Source organism: Dreissena polymorpha, chromosome 6, assembly GCF_020536995.1.
Source record: "Dreissena polymorpha isolate Duluth1 chromosome 6, UMN_Dpol_1.0, whole genome shotgun sequence".
Classification (NCBI taxonomy): domain Eukaryota; kingdom Metazoa; phylum Mollusca; class Bivalvia; order Myida; family Dreissenidae; genus Dreissena; species Dreissena polymorpha.
The window spans coordinates 97,425,956-97,446,657 of record NC_068360.1 but is presented as its reverse complement, the minus strand read 5'-3'; the positions used below and the strand labels follow the sequence as shown (position 1 = coordinate 97,446,657).

Below are 20,702 nucleotides of genomic sequence, written 5' to 3'. Positions count from 1 at the left end.
CGTAATGTAAATGAATCATATTGCATATAAAAGAGTAAGCTTTCATTTAAATTATCTAACGTGTATTGCTTTTCCACTAACAAAACTAAAACTAATAATATTATACTTCTGCTACTATTACCAATATTCCGAAAACATGTACCCCTACTCCTTATACTAAAACAGCAATCTACTACTACAATAACAATAGCTACCTCTACATAGTATTCAACGGCAACAATTAATTTTTCCTCTACTACAACTACCGCTACTTCAACTGCTATAAATACAACTACCATTTCTACTTCTATTTCTGCAGCTGCTACTCTTACTACTATTACTACTACTTCTACTATTACTACTACTACTACTACTACTACTACTACTACTACTACTACTACTACTACTACTACTACTACTACTTCTTCGTCTTTTATTACTACAACAGCAACAACAACAACTACTACAACTTATAGTACAACAACTTCTACTCCTAATCCTACTACCATTACTTCTACTTCTAATATAACAAATACTACTTCCGCTAAAACTACTACAGCTTTTACAATAGGTGCTACTGTTTATACAACTGCAACTAGTACCACCTCTTCTACTACTAATACTTCTACTTCTACAACATTAACTACTACTAATATTGTTACCTATAATATTACTATAACTACTACTATCACTACTATTATTTCTTTAACCGCTCATCTTTTATCCCTTTCTTTCTATTGTAATACTTACGCTTTTTTTTCTTCTTATACATCTGGCATTACTATTACATCTGCACTGCTGCTGCTACTAAAACTCTAAGAACTTTTATGACAACTACTAAGACTTCTATTAAGAATTCTACTTCTTATTTGAGAAGTTGTATTTATGTAGTATTGAAAATATAAATACACTCATCCGTATACTTGTACGCAAGCCGTAGTTGGACAAATGCAGGTTTTCCATTTAGTGGCCAAAATGCGTCCTTGTTACAGGAATATATTTGAAGTTAATTTTGTAGTTATGCATTATGCTTGCACATGTAAATGAACAAACAGTTATGGACAAATGTTGTTTAAAATTGTTGTTCTTTTCATTTTATTTGAAGGAACAATGCGTATAATTGATAATGTTTAATGTTGTGCTTTAACAGTTTAGGATAACGTAGATGACAAATGTGTGTCACTGATAGACAGACGAATATACAGACATATAGGCATTATTTTTGATTCCAGTGTGTGAATTTTACTTTGTAAGAGGGATGTTGTACTGTGTGTACATAATTTATCAATGATTGTTTAATTTAATGTCACATAGCGATGGCCTCAAACGATCCATTAATTGCTCAATCAAAATAACAATATAAGAAATCAATCAACAAAATACTTGAACAAAATGTAGCACAATTATATAAACTTTCCCATGTGTGTCTTTACAAAAATTGAACAAATGTATATGAACGCTCTACAAATGATTAAAATTCAATTATTATTACAATTACATCTTTTACATATATTTACAAAGTCAAATATCATTCCTAAACCATACTCTTTTTACAGTATTCATAGAATGCTTGATATTCGCACATTCTTATCAACAGAATCGCCTAGCCGAATTCAGATCCCTTGCATTATTTTCACCAAACAACCAAACGTAAACTATAGAGTAAAGTCAGAGCTTTGATTAGAATGTGTAAGCCGTATTTGTGACAGTATTTACCTATCGCATTAAGCGAAAACATGAAGGATGATATTGCCTGATTTTATACAAGTGTGTGCAATCTACTTGGTGGCTATTCAACGTGCAGGTATTTAAACTTATTTAAAAATACGATTTACACGTTTTTAGTTCAATTTTGTATTTAAATGAGAGAGATACGTTAAATTTCGTGTCCCGTGCATAATTATTTTACAGAGTCTTGCATGGAAACATACGCTAATAGTGGCGATGTAAACGTACAACTGATTTTTGATTTCCATTGGAATAATATTGACAAAAGTACAATATTATGCTACAAAGGAAGAAAAAACATCGGGTCGTGCGAATTTAAGTTTGGAAATGCATTTTGCTTCACAGACGGAGAAGTTTCTAGCATCTACAACTTGTCTTCCAAAGAAGACTATACGAAAGTAAACATAAATATAGCTTTAATCAATAACAAAACTGCAGGGGAATATAGCTGCTACACAGAAAAGGACGTTAGTCAGAGGACGTCTATATGCATACACATATTGGGTTTGTACATTTTTAATAAATGTGAATGGTTTTGTGCGGTTTCATACTTTAAGCGTGTGTTTTTTCGGTATATTTAAAAAAATCATCATATTCTTGTAATTTAGAATGTAATTACTATGTTTAGTTATCATTAATATAATGAACGCAGGTTTTGACGTGATTTTTGAGTCCCAATATTTTATAGAATCTTTTATTTATTTGAGGGTTGTATATTAATTCAATGTGAACTTACTATTTCTGCGCGTGCCTATTGATTTTCTAGAAACACCAAGCAATGAACTGAATTACATCGTGCAATATATTGAATTCATGTTTTATTAAATTCATATTAAATCGAGGGAAATGAAGTTAAAAGACACGTAAGATATTCAAAAAATACTTGTTAATTCATTGATTCGCTAACTTGCGTTCAATGGCTAATATAATGTTTGTGAAAGAGTATTGCTTCTTTAAGAGTATTGAAAGACAGTATTATATTCCATCATTGAATTTAAATAGTACACCACTATCTCTTACAGCCATATTTAAGCTAATCTACTGTTGGAAAGTTATTTAAAGGCGTCACACAAACATATGTATTTTTATTTTCAAATACTAAATTACCTCAGTGGAAAGAAACTGGCACATTATCAATTAAGTCTTATTGACTATCAAGATAATTAAATTGACTTCGATATAAAGTCATGTAAAGAATACATCATCCGATTTTACACGATTTTAAGTATATTAAGCATAACCATATACATATAGAATACATATAATACATATACATAACCTTATTTATATGGATAAATACAAATTCACATGTGTTTAATGGATAATACAAAATTAAGGAAATTACATGATAGCCTAAAAAGTAAAATAATACTTATTAGAACTTGTTTTGAAGTGGGTTTTTTTCATAATTATATATATGTTTGCACAAAGCAATATTTTCATGGAATCTGTCCCAGAAATTTAACAGACATTATTGTTAACGAATCCAAATAAATTTGATAAAAAGTTACTTTGTTAACATGCCTGTGCATTCTTATGTAAATCCACCATGATGTTTTTAATTAGAACTGTTTTTGTTTGTGAGCCAAGACATGTGTTTTCAGATATAAAGATGAAATCCATTTGTTTACGAATCATAACTGGAATCGCCTGGCGATTTTAACAAAACATAATTTAGCTTTTTCAACTAAAATGTGCTAAAAGAAAATGTTGTCATCGACCAAAGACGACATTGCGGAATTCAAAATGGCCACAATTGCTAAGCATTAACATATCATAACTTCCGAAAACAGCAAATTTTAGAATGACATCCAGCAAATATATTACCGTCGATCAGCTTAAACCTTATCTCCCGATGTTAACATCTACCCATTTGAACAGCTTTTAAACGAAAATAAGGTATGTTTTCTTATTTCCAGCGAACCTCACTTCATTGATGTTACTTCCACAGGCCAACGTCACATATCCGGTATACCAAGAGCAATCTGTGTTCACCTGCATAACATCGCAAAGCAGACCAAGTGCACGTATTCACTGGTTTGTAGCCGGACGTAACATTACCGGCATGGCTAGCTATTCAAACAGCTCTGATGTACCTACCAGCATTCTTAAATACACGCCTTATTCGATTACCGGCGAAACTTTAACATGTACGGCCTATTACTTCTTCAAATCAACGAACATAACAATTCAAAGAGGAACATACATGGAAATTCAATGTAAGTTTTTTGTCAGAAACATTACAATTGCATATATACGAAGTTAACAGACGTGCTTCAGATACAAATCATCAACATGTCTGCCCAATTAGAAACTTGAATATATAAAAACGTTTTCTCTATGCAGGTCAGCGCAGTTTTATACATACACAAATAAATGCCCATGTTATATCACACTCAGAAGTTTTTAACACTACTACATCTTTGTTGTCTCTATTTTTTCAGACCCTGTAACAAAACCCGTTATTTTAATAAATAACAGCAATGTTTACGAAACAGTATTACTTAGGGAAGGAACTTCGGCTGAGTTCAAATGCTCCGCTTCTTCATATCCGCTTCCAAGTTACCGTTGGGTCTATCCAGGAGGTTTATCTGACATGAAGACAGTGATAATAAAGTTTAATCGTACAGCAAATGGTGGAACAATGACATGCATCGCAACAAACAACTATCATTCCCTAGATGGAACAGTACAAATAAAGTCAACGACATTTGATACAGTTATTACATTAAATGTAACATGTAAGATGAACATGATTTTATATACGCATATTTATAAGTACACTATTTTTTAATGAAAGGCACATGTATTAAAATTTATACAACATAACAAAACTATTTATCATAAATACACAAAGTATATCAACACAATTATGATAAAGTAAGTTTATAAAACCGTACTATACGCTTTTATCATTTAAAGTGATGTTATAATAATGAAATACAATAGTATTTATTGAACCTCATGATATTTATTATTCATTCGGAAAGTGTTTAAATATATTTATTTTAGTAGAGCATTTTGTGTTTCAGATCCTCCTTTTATAGTTAGCATCAAAGATATGGACACGAGAATTAATGTCGTTGATAACATTATCCGACTTCTTAAAGGAGATTCACTGCGTTTACTCTGCGAAAGTGTAGCAAATCCTCCAGCTACCACACTGTGGCAAGGACAGCATTGGCATTCAAATATTCTGACCACCAGAAATATTCAGTTTGATACGGAATGGACATGTGAAGCATTCAATATCTTAGACGGTTTGTTAGAAACAACAAACAGAACTGTACATGCCGAAGTATTATGTAAGTTAAGCTCGTAAACATAAATAATCTGCATATACGATATAGTATGTATATTTTCATGTCTAGCTTAAAATTACTTAGTAAAACACTTTTATTTTTAAACATAGAGATTTAATATAGAAATTATGTATACGTTATGTTTTACACTACATTTTTGTTCCATATTGTACATGTTACAGATGGTCCAGCCAAAATGAACATCACGTACAACATTTTGCCAAACATATCACAAACTGGCACGGTATTAAACGATGGAAATATAACAGTGATAGAAGGAAGTACAGTGCAGTTGAAGTGTTCTGATTCAAGTTCGCCACCCTCAAAATATTTTTGGGACAACGGACTCGACGGACAAATACTCAATATATCGAATTTATCACGAACAACGAACACAAGCTACATGTGCATTGCGACCAATATAATGGAAACCACATTAAACGGAACTGTTACGGGCAGAAAAAATATAACACTGCAACTTCATGTTTTGTGTACGTATTTATTTTAAAGGTTTCATACAGCTGAAATTTGTAAAAATGAAATATATTTGTCAATATTAACGTATGGATTGTGTGTATTGCAGATGGTCCTCGCAATATGTCAGCAGTATTCAATAATACGTTTGCGATAAACCGAGTACTGTGTGTCCTTGAAGGCTGGTCATTTGTACTCTCGTGCTTTGCAAATAGCCAACCAGCATCAAAAATGTCCTGGACAGGCATTACAGCCAGGGATGGCGGATCTTATGTCTTTATTAACAGCGTTCACATTGGCATAAATAAGAGTGTCACATGTACAGGGACAAACACCATGGTCGACAGTCTAGGAAACAGTATTTCCAAATCAGAACACTTAACAATTGAACTGAATGTTTTATGTAAGTTGTTTTCACAAAATGATGTGTATTGTTTTACACGAAGCCTTTTATTCGTTTATATAGAACGTTTCAATGTGTTCGTATATCGTTTTAATTTTTACTTTTGCAGATCCGCCAGTCGTTCTGCCTATTGAAAACCAACATGTTGTAATCAACATGTCGCTTTATGTTGTTTGCAAACTGGCAAAATTCGGCAATCCATCAGACACAAACTTCACTTGGAACAAACTGGACAGTAATCGCACATTCTTAAATACAGGCGACATTTTTAAGATCGATCGTGCTCAGTTGTCAGATGAAGGTGATTACCAATGCCTGGCTACAAATACCATGCATGCAATTGGAAACAAAACATTACAGGGATCTAGTAAATCCCAATTCTTCCTCGATATTCAGTGTAAGTTAATAACGGATGATATTGAACAATTCAAATAACGCATTATGTAGATATTTACGATTGCAATAGTTCAAAACGTGTAGGCATTATACAATGTGCTCCTTGATATCACACAAACAATACCGTTACTTTATTATGAGTATTAGTTTTGTAAGAATACTGGATAACGTTGTGTACAATAGGATGATATATTTGAACGAGTATTCAGCTATTATACCAAATGAAACGGGCCTACAGTCGATTCAAATTTGAGTATTATTGCTGTGAAAAGTTAAGAGACCAAATATATCAAAGTATTCACACATTGCTGTAAATAAGTTTTATATTATATTTTTATATTATATACATTTCACATTTTCAATGTTTTATAATGTATACATTTGGAATAGACAGGGAAATATTCGAATATGACATTGTTTCAGATGGGGCAAGAGTAAAACAATTTTATGCAAACACGTCAAATAGCAGAACCATTATTATTGATCAAAATCAGTCAATCGAACTCATTTGTGAAGTCGATGGTGATCCATATCCTAGTGTCCATATCATAAATGCAACAGGTGAACAACAATTAAAGCTCAACGGATCAATAGCGTCATTTAAAAAAATTACAACTCGTATTCATCGATTGAGATGTGAATATGATGCTGGCAGGTATAAATGTGCAACAAACAACGTGCACACTTCAACCCTGCAGGAGCAGAATCTCTCTATTTTGATTCAATGTAAGTTGTATATTCTTCTTTAAATTCTGCTTTTTTCTTTGTGTGTTGCGTTTGCTCTAAAATTATTCCAATTATGTTTTTGCAAGGTTCTCCGATAGCATCTCCGTTTGCACCGCCTGTTACAACTCTGCGCAGGGCCCTTAACGACACAGCTGTGCTAACGTTCACCATAAAGGCGTACCCAGAGCCAAGTGTAACCAATTTTACTTGGTTCAAGGGTGTATCTGATGGATGGGATATTCTATCTCATGACTACAAGCATTACAAGATATCCGTTTCGCAAGACGGTTTGCAGACTGAGTTAACAATAAACAATGTTCAGAAGGACGACTTTGGAACATATCGAGTGGACGTGTCGAATACAATCGGTTCCGTATCTGAAGTATTTACACTACAAGCCCAAAGTTTGTTACTTTACAACATTTATTTAGATCAATTCATATATTCATTTGCGAGTGTCAGTTTACTATGGAATTTATTAGTGGCTTCCTTAACAGTGTGTTTTTTCTACGTAGATTAAAAAGCACTCGTATCACACTTCGTTAACATGACACTATTTTTAATCACTCACGACGTTGGTACATACACATGATCATGATACCCATGACATAGTTTAAACTCGACAAAGAACGCGTCGTTGTGTGCATTTGTGGATAGTCATGTGCTTCAGAAATAGCAGTTGGTAATTTTGCTAAAAACCAAAAACAGATAAATAAGAAAATAAATAACACTAGTTTTGTAAATGATAATTAGATTTCAAACAAAAACTTTTACGTAAATGAACAAGTTTTTTTTGCAAATGTAAGCATATGTTAATTTTATGTATTTCTAATAATTACGTCACATTGATTATACATTTCGCTTGCGTCACCAAAACGGGCTTGATATTGGTTTTTGCGTAAACAAAATATTTAAAATTGAATATTTTTATCATTTAAAGTAGTTGAAATGCAAAACCTTATTTTTGATAATTCTTGTTTGAACAAAACCAAATGTAGGATATTCCGATAAAACCCAACGTTTCATCATTCCATTAATTTATTTCAAGCCGGTGAATATTTCTTCAACAACCAATTCTTAATAGTCAATTATTCATTATTCAAATAACTATTTTAGCTCAACCTGAAAGCCCTCAAGAAGTGAATGTGGTACGAAGAGGAATTACTGAAATAGACCTCGAATGGGTACCTGGTTTTAATGGCGGATTACAACAAACGTTTATAATTAACTACACAGACACACATTTTGAAATTTGGAATGCAGTACGTGTACCCGTCGATAGAACAACGCATACACTACGCGGATTAGAGCCTGATACCACCTACACAGTGAAAATGCGAGCAGAAAACATAATTGGAAACTCTACTTGGACTGATTATATTACAATATCGACGTTTGCCGAAATTGGTAAATTTTAATTATTGTAAAATAAGTAAATACAATATCAGTATTTGCTGAAATAATTTGAAAACTTTGAGTACAATTGTCGAGTTTAATTTCCCATTTAACGTATATCATTCCAGACGACAAAGGATATGTTTCAAAAGCTATTGGTGGTTCTATAGGTGGTTTGACAGTAACTTGTATTATCGTAACCGTCATGATTATATTTTGGAGACGTAAGATAAAAGGTAATATATGAGTATGCAAGGTATGCAGTTTATTTTTCCCTGTTGTGAGTGGTTTTTTTCTTGTTTCCTTTTATCCGCAGTATCCTGAAACGAGATATTGCTTAAACATACAACGTATATTTTGAACAAGAAAAATGTACAACCGATTTTTAAGTTTACACTTTATATTAACCTTTCTTTGCAGAACAAAACACACAAAAAACATGTAAATACGAAGACCTTGGACAATATACGTAGGTGTTTTTGTTGCAAAATATACATTGTTATGATATTTTAAATATATTATTAATCTTACTTCAATTAAAATCTCGTCACAAACTGCTAAGATAGTCTTGCTGAAAATTTCAGTGATATGTGTATATAAATATCGAGTTTTGTTTCAGAAGTAAATATGGCAATACAACCGAAGGCAGTTATGCATCGTACAATTTTGGTAATATTTATAAACTCACTTTAAAATGGTTGGGGTAATGATGGTATTTTTATGCGAGGACAATCATGCATCACTTCATGTGCAACCGCTATAAAATGTAAATTGTATTATTTTGCTGAGAAAATGCACTTTTTGAAATGTCTTCGCGTTGGTTGCTAAACTATTAAAATGATATTGAGATCAAAGTTCCTTAAAAATGTAGACATTTTACTGATATTGTATAAATATAATGTGTATATTCATGATTTTATTTTTTCAAATGTGAATGAGTTTTATTAATTGCAGGTATTTAGAAGCGTGTCGTTTATAGCTAACCGGCATATTTATTTAAATTATATAAATATATTTATTATTTATACACATTTTTATTTCGTATGGTATTGTATTGCTTGTATGATATTTACAATAAAAATTATAATCAAAATCACATTTCAGATCAGCTTCAGGTAAACACTGATGGAAGGCTTACTGAACTAGAGATGCAAGAATATTTGAATATACCGCACCATGTTAATTTGATACATACCAGGACACTTTCCGACGACAATATTAATGCATCCTCTATAGAACAAAATAAGTTCGGCCAAGAAATGGAATATGTTAACTTGAAACTTTCAAGTTTATAAAAGAAAAGCTTGAAACAAACACCGTGCAACAAAACTATCGACATGTGATTATTAAACAGCATTCTGTTTTTTTTTAAATAATACGACATGGTGAGGATTATGTATATAATTTGCTATTTGAATTGCTGTTGATTTCAATTTAAATTCAATTTCATCAATACTTTTTCAGATGTGTAATTACAAAATAAACAATGAACATATATGTTCGTATGTGCGTGAGCGCGTGCATGTATTCTTGCGTTCTTGCTTTCGTGCGTTCTAGTGCGTATATATATATATATATATATATATATATATATATATATATATATATATATATATATATATATATATATAATATGGCACGAGTTGTCATATTATACCATATTTTATTAAACGAGTTCAAAAATTTTGTTAGTAAGAGAGCCTTTGGCGAGCTTACTAACGAATTTCCTGGACGAGTTTAATAAAATATGGTATGATATGACAACGAGTGTCAGATCTTTTTTATCACATGCTTTTAAATGAGCAAATTAAATCGATATTTACGCAAACATAATGATAAATCCCGAATGTTGCTTACATTTCGTGACGTCATTTGACGTTGTAACGTCATTTCAGCAAAATAACAAAATGCGATTGGTCAATAAACGAAAAATAGCCAATGAAAACGCTTAAAAATGTTGTATTACACAAAAAATATGTAACAGGGTATAGCATGTGATAAATAAATAAATAAATATCTATATATATACATAAATACATAAATATATATATAAATATATATATATATGTGTGTGTGTGTGTGTGTGTGTGTGTGTGTGTGTGTGTGTGTGTGTGTGTGTGTGTGTGTGTGTGTGTGTGTGTGTGTGTGTGTGTGTGTGTGTGTGTGTGTGTGTGTGTGTGTGTGTGTGTGTGTGTGTGTGTGTGTGTGTGTGTGTGTGTGTGTGTGTGTGTGTGTGTGTGTGTGTGTGTGTGTGTGTGTGTGTGTGTGTGTGTGTGTGTGTGTGTGTGTGTGTGTGTGTGTGTGTGTGTGTGTGTGTGTGTGTGTGTGTGTGTGTGTGTGTGTGTGTGTGTGTGTGTGTGTGTGTGTGTGTGTATTTATATTTAAAACATATTTTGAAATGTCTCCTTGGTGCCTATTTATTTTACCTGAAATCAAAAGGCCCCGATGAGTCATTATTTTTATTTCACCTACTTTAGAAGTCCTCTACAAAGTGGTTAAAATCATGTTCCTAAGAAAGGTAACATTTAATAAGTCCGTTGGGGTCACATGGTACATATTGACTTCATAAGAAATATTCTTGAATGGGTCTTGAAATTACTCAAAGTTCTCAAGTGAGCTTACCTGTTTCAAAATGATATATTAATCGTAAACATAGTTTTCAAATGTCTTTGGTATTTAAAGACGTCATCAGTATGTACTAAAATCTTAACTTTTTTTTTGAAAGGCCGTTTACAAAAAAAATATATATTGCTTTAAGGGTTTATGTTAAAACTGTTACAATCAATTAGTTCTTTATTTAATCAGTTTGCTAATCCTAGCTGTTACAAAGCAAAAGAAGTTTCAATAACCAGCGTTCAACGCCATAATAAATGATAACTAAAATTTAGAATTTTGCGTTCACCCCAATAACAAACCAGCAATTATACGCGTATTGCGCAGTCGGAATCATTAACTTCATCTTGCGGATAATCGATAATTACAGTAAGTCAGTTTAAACCAATATGTTTTACATCGATTGCATCGCAAACCTTAGACTTATTTAAAACACTCTCGAGTCTTTTACCTGTGACTAAATAAGAACTTATTTTGTATTTCTGTGGAAATCTAAAGAACGCTCCCGCTGTAGGGATCGATCTCGTTACCTCCCGATCGCTTGGCTGCCTACATAGTCACTAAGCCACGGCGATCAAAACGTATTGCAGTCATAAAACAAAACAACACACATATAAAGTAACTGTTTAATTTTGGCCTTGCAAATTTTGCTTTACCTGAAATAAAAAAATGAGCAAACAAAGAACCATTTTACCGTCAAGGATAGGACGAAAACTGCATGCCATGTATGATAGCATAAAGATATGTTACAGCATTTTTTTAAATTAGAAATCGTATGTAGCAATTGTAAATGAACATATTCAGCACACATACACAAACAGTTTTAAAGGTGAGAAGACTAACTAGTATATTACATAACATACAACATATTAATACTAAACATAAGAAAATTATGTTGAACATATTACATAACGTCAAACATATTAACCCATTTATGTTTAGCGTCTAGAAGAAAAGGCCTTGGCAAACAGCGTAGACCCAGATGAGGCGCCGCATGATGCGGCGTCTCATCTGGGTTTGCGCTGTTTGCTTAAAGGAATTTCTGTAAGAAATATTCTAAATATAGATATACAAATACCAGACATCCTAATTTTATAAATAAATTGATCCAATTTAGAACGATGAGAGAGTCCACTAGGCATAAATGGAAACTCTACTTGGACTGATTATATTACAATATCGATCTTAGCCGAATTGGTAAATTTATAGTAGTACAAATAATGTTATTACACGTGAATTTTTTTCGGCTGTAAACATTTGGAAGGATTGAATTCCTGCTTGCCTTTCAATTCCCAAGTTTGAACGACTGTCATTTCAGAACCAAAAGGATCTATTTAAAAAGCTGTCGGTGGTACTGTTGGTGGTTTGTCAGTGATATGTATCATCGTTGCCGTCATTATAGTTTGGAGGCGTAGTTAAACAGGTTATAAATTAATATATACATAATGTTCATTTCAAATGTTATTATCCTGTATGTTTAAACTGGAACCGCATTTTTGGAAAATCGGGCTTAATGCATGTGTGTCAATTATGGCCCCAGAAAAGCAGTCCGCACAGACTAATCGGGAACGAAAATCTACTTCTTTACTCAATTTCCGTTAAGGATACTTCCTTCAAACGAACCACTAAATGCAAATCTACAGTGTCGTTCCGGAGTAGCCTGTGCAGACAACTAAGGCTCATCTAGGTCTATACTTTAAGCATATACATAAAGCCAGTTTATCCAAAAAAACAACTCAATTATAAGCTGGTGCTGGGTGACAAATAACCGTGCTCAATGTCTGCAAACAAAACAGCATTGTGTGAACGATACTTAACTCCCAGCAAGCATGCTCGTTTTTCAAATAGCTTTACTAATTTTGCATACAACAATTTATCATTTGATTCGAATGTATTCAGAATGATTTATTGTAATGTATGACATGTATTTGTGTTCTTTCAGATCGAAAAGATCCTATCTCGAAGCAAATTTTACCCAAAAGGTATGACACAATTATTTGACCCATTGTATATTTGAAAATCTATTAACTTAACTTTATAGGTAGACATATTAACATAAGAGGTAGTGATATGCACACTATAACTTGTGTACACATGATTGCGATTGGAATTGGGGCATATCTGGAAAAGTATGATAATTATTTATTAAAAACGTCATCAGAGGGGAGAGGCATTGGAAAGTTATTAGAATTTGTAAATTTGCATGGGTACAATTTTCTTCAACATCTGAATGAGGTATTTACTTTCTACATCAGTCATTAATAAAATTGCAGGCACAAAACAACATGTAATATACAAAACCTTGCTTTAAAAGACCTCGTAATTCCGCTTCGCTAAGCAGTACACGCTGTATTACAGTCACGAAAGTAAGAGTTGCATTTCCGTTAACGCTATTTAACTTTGTGTCTTTAAAAGATCTTGTACGAAGAAGCCCGTAAATACTACATATGAAAATAGTTGTAAGTATGCATGCACTGTTAACCGACCCTGAGGCGTGTGCTTAATATTCCTTATATTAACATGTCATATCAACTACTCATAAACTAACTGAATTGAAAATTGACCGTGTACAAATGTGTATAAATTCAAAACACGCAACACAACCAAGTGTTTTTAACAAAATTCATATATTAATTTCATTTAAGGTATGTTGACCCCGAACTCAAATAAATATAATATGACAAGTGCATTTACCGAGAATCTAAAACAACCTACGATGCATGTACAAGCTGCAAACAAACTTGCACAAAATAACCAAAAGTCTCTCAATGGTGTATTTGAACATACGTTTAGAATGGACTATACAAAAAATCCTGACCCTAACCGTAAAGCGTTTGTTGGTGACATCCGACGGTCTGGAAAAGCAGATGTTGATCAGCCACATGGACAAAATTCGTTTGAACTTGAGCAAGATACAATCTATGACAATCTTGTGAAGAAACGAACACAGTTTAGAAGTAGGAATATAGCCATTCATACTTTACGAGAATCTGTTGTGAAAGCCAAAGACGATAGCACCAAATTGTTTAGCGAGTTCATGGTAAGCCATGTTTTTTAAATCCTGTTTACGTTAACCGTTTTGGTGTGTACTTTATATAAAATTTCCAGTGTGATATAATATTTAACAATGCAACATACATGTATACGTATCTACACACATAAATGCATAAATACATAAATACATAAATGCGTAAATACATGAATGCATAAAATACATAAATGCATAAATACATTAATACATAGATACATAAATAAATACATGTATACGTACGTAACCGTCATAGACACATACAAACATAGCAAACTAAACTGCAAACAACAGCCATGTTTTTCTCAATATATTATAGGCATTGAATGTTGCAAGTGAATCAATTTCGTATTCAACCGACTCAGCTTTGAAGTCTGCCAATACATCGAAAAACAGATACAAGAACATGTATCCTTGTAAGTTCAATTTTGCGTATTATATAACACACCGCTTCGAGGACTGAAATGCGCTTTTTTTGCTGAAAGCAAATTTTGTTGTGCATGTGTTCAATAGAATTAACGTAGCTTTGGTCTTCGTTTCTGATCATATAAGGTTGTTTTGTTGCTTCTGTTTGAGTATTTTACGTCATTTCATTTGAATTTCAAAACCATTTGGAAATTAATGCAATTGTTTGCTTGAAACAAAATGAGATAATATATTTGTATTGACCAAACGTTCAAGTTGACGATCAGATTTTGTTTAAGACAACACTATGGTATTAGCTCTGGTTGTTTAAAAGTATCACCTCAGAAGTATCGCCTCAGAAGTCAAGAAGTTTCTTTTTGGCCTATATAACATGCTGCCCTAAACAGTATTTGAAAACATTTGTTTCGTGCGTTCTTTTATTTCAAACTCTGTATTATTCCAGACGACAAAAATCGTGTACAGCTGCCTGTAGTCGGAAAAAAAGCATATTGCCTGTACATTAACCGTCTTATTCGGAGTATGAATTTACGGTGGTTCTAATTGTAGCATTGTAGCATACGTGAAAAGCGCGTATGTTTAGTCTGAAGATTGCCTAGAATTGTTTTGAAATATTAAACGGTTTTTATGTTTGATGTCGGTCTACATAAGTATTCCATTTGAATCGTAATAACTACCAATTATTATATAAAATATATTTTATTATCATAGGGCCACTTGCTTCCACAAGAGCTGATTTTTGGAGTATGATTTGGGAGCAAAATGTTGGGGTCGTAGCCATGGTTACAAACCTAGTTGAGGAGTCAATGGTAAAGCTATTTAGGATTTTTTGTGGTGAAAAGGTCTGACAAAACATCAGTTTTGGATTACTTATTGTATTGTTATGAATTGCGCGTATTTCATGTGGTGTAGTACTAAAATGCAACTTTTCATGGTTTACAGAGAAAGTGCTTCCAATACTGGCCAATAAGCTCTGAAAATGACTGTCAGTATAGTGATTACACAATACGGCTTCTTTCGGAAGAAACTTACGCTAACTTTGTTGTTCGCACGTTGCACTGCACCAAGGTGGATGATAAGAGGGTTAACAACATATAATTGTCAGGTTTGTAATTTTCAATATATTCAAGCTCCGCATAGCTTATTTTCCAGATTACTAAAATAAAAGACAAGGGAATGGTGAGACGAGTTTATTTCCTGATAAAATGCTTTCTCGCTAGATATGTGAAATACGTTTAAAAAAAGTTAACTTAAAAAAAATATGTCCAACCGTTAACTCACAGTCGGTCGATAATCAAGCAATATTTCCAGTCCGTTTGTCAACCCGAATGAATGATCGACAGACTTTCAAACAATATTTGTTAGTTTTTGCCCCTTAATCGATAGCTCGCGTCCTATTTCTTTAAAACAACGTGATGAATAGTGCATGCATATGCAACCACAATTGAACTTTTTTGAAAGGTTGTCCAATTGCCCAAAGTAGGATCAAGGGATGCTTTGGACTATAGCTATTTTTGACATTTTTGCGGCCCACAAAGACAGGTCTATGATAAATTGTAGTAAATGACCTTGTTATAATTCCAATATCAGAGGGTGGGTTTTTTTCATGGCTCTTTTTCATTTTTTTCTCATTAAACATGATTTTATATATTTATTTGAATATATTGGGCTCCTAAAAAAACCTATCCAGGGTACGTTACTTCCACCTGTGTATTTTTTTGTTGGGGGGGGGTGGGAAATAACGCAATAAGTATGTCATTTTATGACACCATCAATCAGCTGATTCATTATACGGATGGCGAAAAATCATGTCATATGACTAGATTTAAAGGTTGAAGGTCGTATAATTTTGAAGCTTACGTTTTCTTGACGTTATTTCTTATGAAAAATCATTCAGTGGTAAAGTAAAAAGTAGTCCGTGCACGCGACAGGTATATCCCACAAGGTTGCATACAGGCTAGTATACTCCATACGGTGTTATACCGTAAATGTCGCATTGAAAATGGGATAAAACAGTATACTTACATGGTTTTTTATGAAATGTTCAACGGGATTTTATTTTTTACATGTGGAACCCTACTTGCCGGGCAGTAGTGAAAGCTGCTTGATTGGACCATTCACAGCCAAATCTAAGTCTGACACACAGAAACACGTTTATAAAGAATCTGTTGTACAATTTAAATATATTGAAGAGGTATAATCAAATGCATTATATTATGTGTATTAAATATACATTACATATATAGACGCATATTAGAACTAAGGGTAACACATACTAATGGTGTTTTTCAGTATGATAGTTTCTTAGTCCAAATCATCCGATTTACGAAATGGTCGAACGCTTTGGACTTTTGCAACATAAAAGACCTGATGAATCTTGTAATTAGTGTTCAGGAAAGCGCCTGTAGGAGGCCGGTCGTTCTTCAGTGTCGGTGAGCATTGTATTAACAGTTAATCCTTTCCCGTTATGCTCGGTATTTTGTTTCATTTCGATTCTTGTATTTTATCTCCATTGTATCTAAAGCATACCGATAGTTGAGATGCTCTCGTTGCCGATAATTCCCTCGGTGTGAAACAGCACTTGGCGAGTTTTGGGAGATCTTAAAAACGATCGTACCATGAGTCGAACTCGTGACCTAAACCTGTACAGACACCATATCCACAGACTTATTTCAGTCTTGAATTGGGAGATGTCAATTCTGTTATAATCACAAATCAACTGAGTAGTGTTTCACGCATATACAGTGACGGATACAGTCAGAGTGGATTGTTTACGGTTCTATGGTGCCTCGTGGAGCGATGTCAACGGGATGGGGAGGTGGCGGTGGCAGAAACAGTGAAGATGATCAGAAGACGGAGAAAACAAGTCCTAACTAACGAGGTAATTGTATTTTTTTCAAAATTCAAAAACTTTAATGGAAATAAGGATATAAGTGTTTCACAAATAAACCGTTTATATCCTAAAAATCCTTAACTCTGTCTTGCATACCTCAAATAATGTAATATTTTGTTTAAAAAAAAACAGTTAATTGTAAGCCAGTTTGCTGGAAATAATGAAGTTTACATTTATAAGTTTGTTTTTATTTGCGAATTACAGGTGTATGTTTAAAAAAATAATTACGTTTGAATATGTATATATCGTTAACGGAATTATACATATATCATAAATTTCAATTATCTGAGATAGCTCTAAAAACATATCCGTGGACATACTCAAACCCTAAAACAAATAAAATTTAATGACTGGACAAGCAACCGACCAACTGACTTTATTTACATGCCCAAAATGTATTCAATTTGCTGTGTTTTGGTTTCGTTGTGTATTCGTGCCTGTATTCAAGAACATTGGGTTTGTGCCAATGTTGGTTCGTGATCATAAATAAAGAAACAAAATGTTGACATACATTTTCTTTTCTTTTGGTGCAGGCTAAAGACTTTGTTTACAATGCACCATTTCAGGCACAATATCGGTTCTGCCATCAGTTCATGAAAGAGTATATCGAGGGCAGCCTGGTATATGTATATGAACAGATTAAACTTCCTTGAATGATTTTTTTAGGAAGATTTTATTGACTGAATCATATGAGGAACATATCGTTTATCTGCGTGAAAAGCAAGACATGTATTTGAAGATGTTTAATATCCTTGTGTTGTGTGCACATTACATTATTTCATATGCATACATTTATTACAGAAACTAACATGACTCCACGTGCAAATAGTTGAATCTTAAAATATAATGTATAGTTTTACAGTTGACAAATGCTTTCTCTCTTATCTGTTTTCATACTTTTTGGTCAACCTTATTGCGCAGCATGTATGTAGAGTTTATGTCATTAAATATTTAACCCAAAGTCAGCATACGATGATGCTTTTCTTACAGAGAATAAATTTACATGTAGGTGGATGATAAGAACAACATATAATTGTCATGTTTGTAATTTTCAATATTTTCAAGCTCCACATAGCTTATTTTCCAGATGACTTAAATAAAAAGACAAGGGAATGGTGAGACGAGTTTATTTCCTGATAATGTATCTACAGCTTGATTGTCCTTATATATTTACACGACGTATGCAGTGTGAATTTTAAGTTTACTTTCTACACCAAACAAGCATTTAAAACTCCAATGAATTAAAGCGCTAAGATGTATGTATAATCTCTATGTTAAGACGATATTCTATTTGTAATAAAAAATCCCTGATATGATTGACTGAACATTATACTTTGTTATGTATTCACGTTTGAATTCTGCTTGTAGGCATGCAATGTATCACCCTCTACATGAATGTTTAAATTGCATGTATTAGTGCAATATGTCTGTGCCTATTTGTATTGTGCCATAAAAACATGTTTTAATCATTTTTCAATTTTATTACGTTTCTCACATTTTCCCATGAATTTGTTATAAACAAAACACAAAATAAACGCAATAAAACATGGATATAAGTGCATGAGTGTTTAATGCATTTTCGAACCAGATTCTTGTCATAACCAGTGTTTACCTTTTTGGTTCGTTTTGTGTTCGATAGCTCTTTTAATAATTGAATAGAGATTTCCAGATAATCAAACTTGGTGATCGGGTTTTATGTGAAGCGAATCAATAAAATCTTAACAAAATACTGATTTTGTTCTTGATATGGTAAAGTTTATCAACACTGAAAGCAAGAGGCATAATATGACCTTCAAGTGTTTTGCTCTGAAAACATATATATCAAAAGAAAGAGAAACCCTATTACAAGTCGTGATTGCCATTGTTTATATCTATTAAAAAGCTATCGAATAAACGGTTCACTGTGCTGTATCGGATAGGTTGTTTGTCGATACTTATCGGTATTAAAGCGTCCAATTAGAAGTACTAACCGTTTTGGCAGTTTGAATGAGAATGCTACCTTATGGTAGATTCATATCATAAATTGCAAATAATATATACCAATATTGTTTACATATATATATATAGCTCTATACGCCTATTAATAAAAAAACTACATGCACGTTGAATTGCACAAATCAATATAGCACTGACTTACATTAACACAATGGTTTTGTATTACAGTTTACAGATTGCGCAGCTAGAATTGGTTAGATCGATCTGCCTTTAACGTATGCAATGAATTCACATATTTTGCAACATCGGATGTTATATTAAGCACTATTAAAGATTCGAAAGACACATTATTAAAGGCTTTAATATAAGTTGCATGTTTTAGAATTTGTATTGCGTAGTACATTTATACTATTATAACAATATGCTTCAAATAGTTTTGTATGCAACTGTTTAATCTAAACAGGAAAACTGAAAATCTCGTTATGGCGCATAGAGTAGACAGCAAACGTTATCACTCAAAGAAATCCAAGATATTTATCGTACTTTTGAAAACTGAATTGTAATGAGCTTTTCTTCGGCTATACATGTATTCATATATGTTTAACAAGGAAGTTTAAAACATGAAAGTAGTTCACAAGATGTCCGCTTAGTTTGCCCGGGTTTTGTAAGTCATCGCAAAAACTTGAAATTGTCGATATTTTCTTCCCGTTGCAAATAGCAGCTTTTGTTCGGCTGTACATGTATCCATATTTGTTTCACAAGGACGTTAAAATATGAACGTAGTTCACGATCCAACAGCTGATTCTGTCCGGGTTTTGTTAGTACGTGCAAATATAAGAACATGTCAATATGTTCTTCCAATTGCAAAGCTGCACGTAATCTTATAAACCGGCCATTGCAAAAATCGACCGATAATTGTGCACACCGCAATTATCGAATACAAAAACAAGCTTTGCAGGGGTATCGATTGCGTCAGAACGGGATTTCCCAGGGCGTTATAAAGTTACACAGGTATAATAGATTGCAGTGAGAGGTGTGTGTCTGGTTGTTATACACAAAGAGCGTATTGACAGCAAAGAAATATTATGGATTCAAGCGCTCACGTACGCAATCTTAAAGGCACGCGATATTAAAAAAAGTTTTAAAAAGCGTACTCATATAATACTAAGTGTCCAAGATCTGCCTTAGTATAACACGGTAGAGGTTACTTTTATGTACACCGGTTATTAGAAAACAATGAGCATTGAGCAATATTCGGATTCCAAATCTCATTTTAAGATAAAAAAGTTGAAATTTACAAAAGATATATATTTTTTTAATAAAAACGTTTGACATGATTTACAGTTTAAAATTAGGATAAAAATTATCGTGTGCAACCATTGTTATGTGTTTATTCCATTTTTGCAT

At 32.9% G+C, this 20,702-nt stretch overlaps 3 protein-coding genes across 6 annotated transcripts; all 3 read left to right on the top strand.

Annotated features, from left to right (window-relative positions):
- The first annotated feature begins 1,628 nt into the window (after positions 1-1,628).
- LOC127836471 (nephrin-like) lies at positions 1,629-9,900 on the top strand. Of its 4 annotated transcripts, none has more exons than XM_052363121.1 (15): positions 1,629-1,783; positions 1,891-2,211; positions 3,627-3,926; positions 4,152-4,448; positions 4,740-5,012; positions 5,192-5,500; positions 5,593-5,886; positions 5,996-6,283; positions 6,706-7,008; positions 7,095-7,412; positions 8,125-8,415; positions 8,532-8,639; positions 8,824-8,872; positions 9,026-9,072; positions 9,508-9,900. In XM_052363121.1, exons 1-15 carry the CDS (start codon positions 1,723-1,725, stop codon positions 9,696-9,698), a joined length of 3,450 nt encoding a protein of 1,149 aa, XP_052219081.1. In that variant the 5' UTR covers positions 1,629-1,722; the 3' UTR covers positions 9,699-9,900. The 4 variants fall into 4 exon arrangements, with proteins under 4 accessions (XP_052219081.1, XP_052219080.1, XP_052219082.1 ...); XM_052363120.1 differs by having other exon boundaries at positions 9,023-9,072; XM_052363122.1 differs by lacking the exon at positions 8,532-8,639 and having other exon boundaries at positions 9,023-9,072.
- Positions 9,901-14,348: 4,448 nt separating this feature from the next.
- Positions 14,349-16,751, top strand: LOC127836579 (tyrosine-protein phosphatase non-receptor type 9-like). The gene is made up of 4 exons (XM_052363238.1): positions 14,349-14,460; positions 14,913-14,987; positions 15,179-15,276; positions 15,410-16,751. Exons 1-4 carry the CDS (start codon positions 14,451-14,453, stop codon positions 15,563-15,565), a joined length of 339 nt encoding a protein of 112 aa, XP_052219198.1. The 5' UTR covers positions 14,349-14,450; the 3' UTR covers positions 15,566-16,751.
- Positions 16,752-16,771: 20 nt separating this feature from the next.
- On the top strand, positions 16,772-18,376 carry LOC127836580 (receptor-type tyrosine-protein phosphatase-like). Its single transcript, XM_052363239.1, has 3 exons — positions 16,772-16,899; positions 17,213-17,348; positions 17,927-18,376. The coding sequence occupies exons 1-3, from the start codon at positions 16,838-16,840 to the stop codon at positions 18,011-18,013; spliced, it is 285 nt and encodes a 94-aa protein (XP_052219199.1). The 5' UTR covers positions 16,772-16,837; the 3' UTR covers positions 18,014-18,376.
- The last annotated feature ends 2,326 nt before the right edge of the window (positions 18,377-20,702 follow it).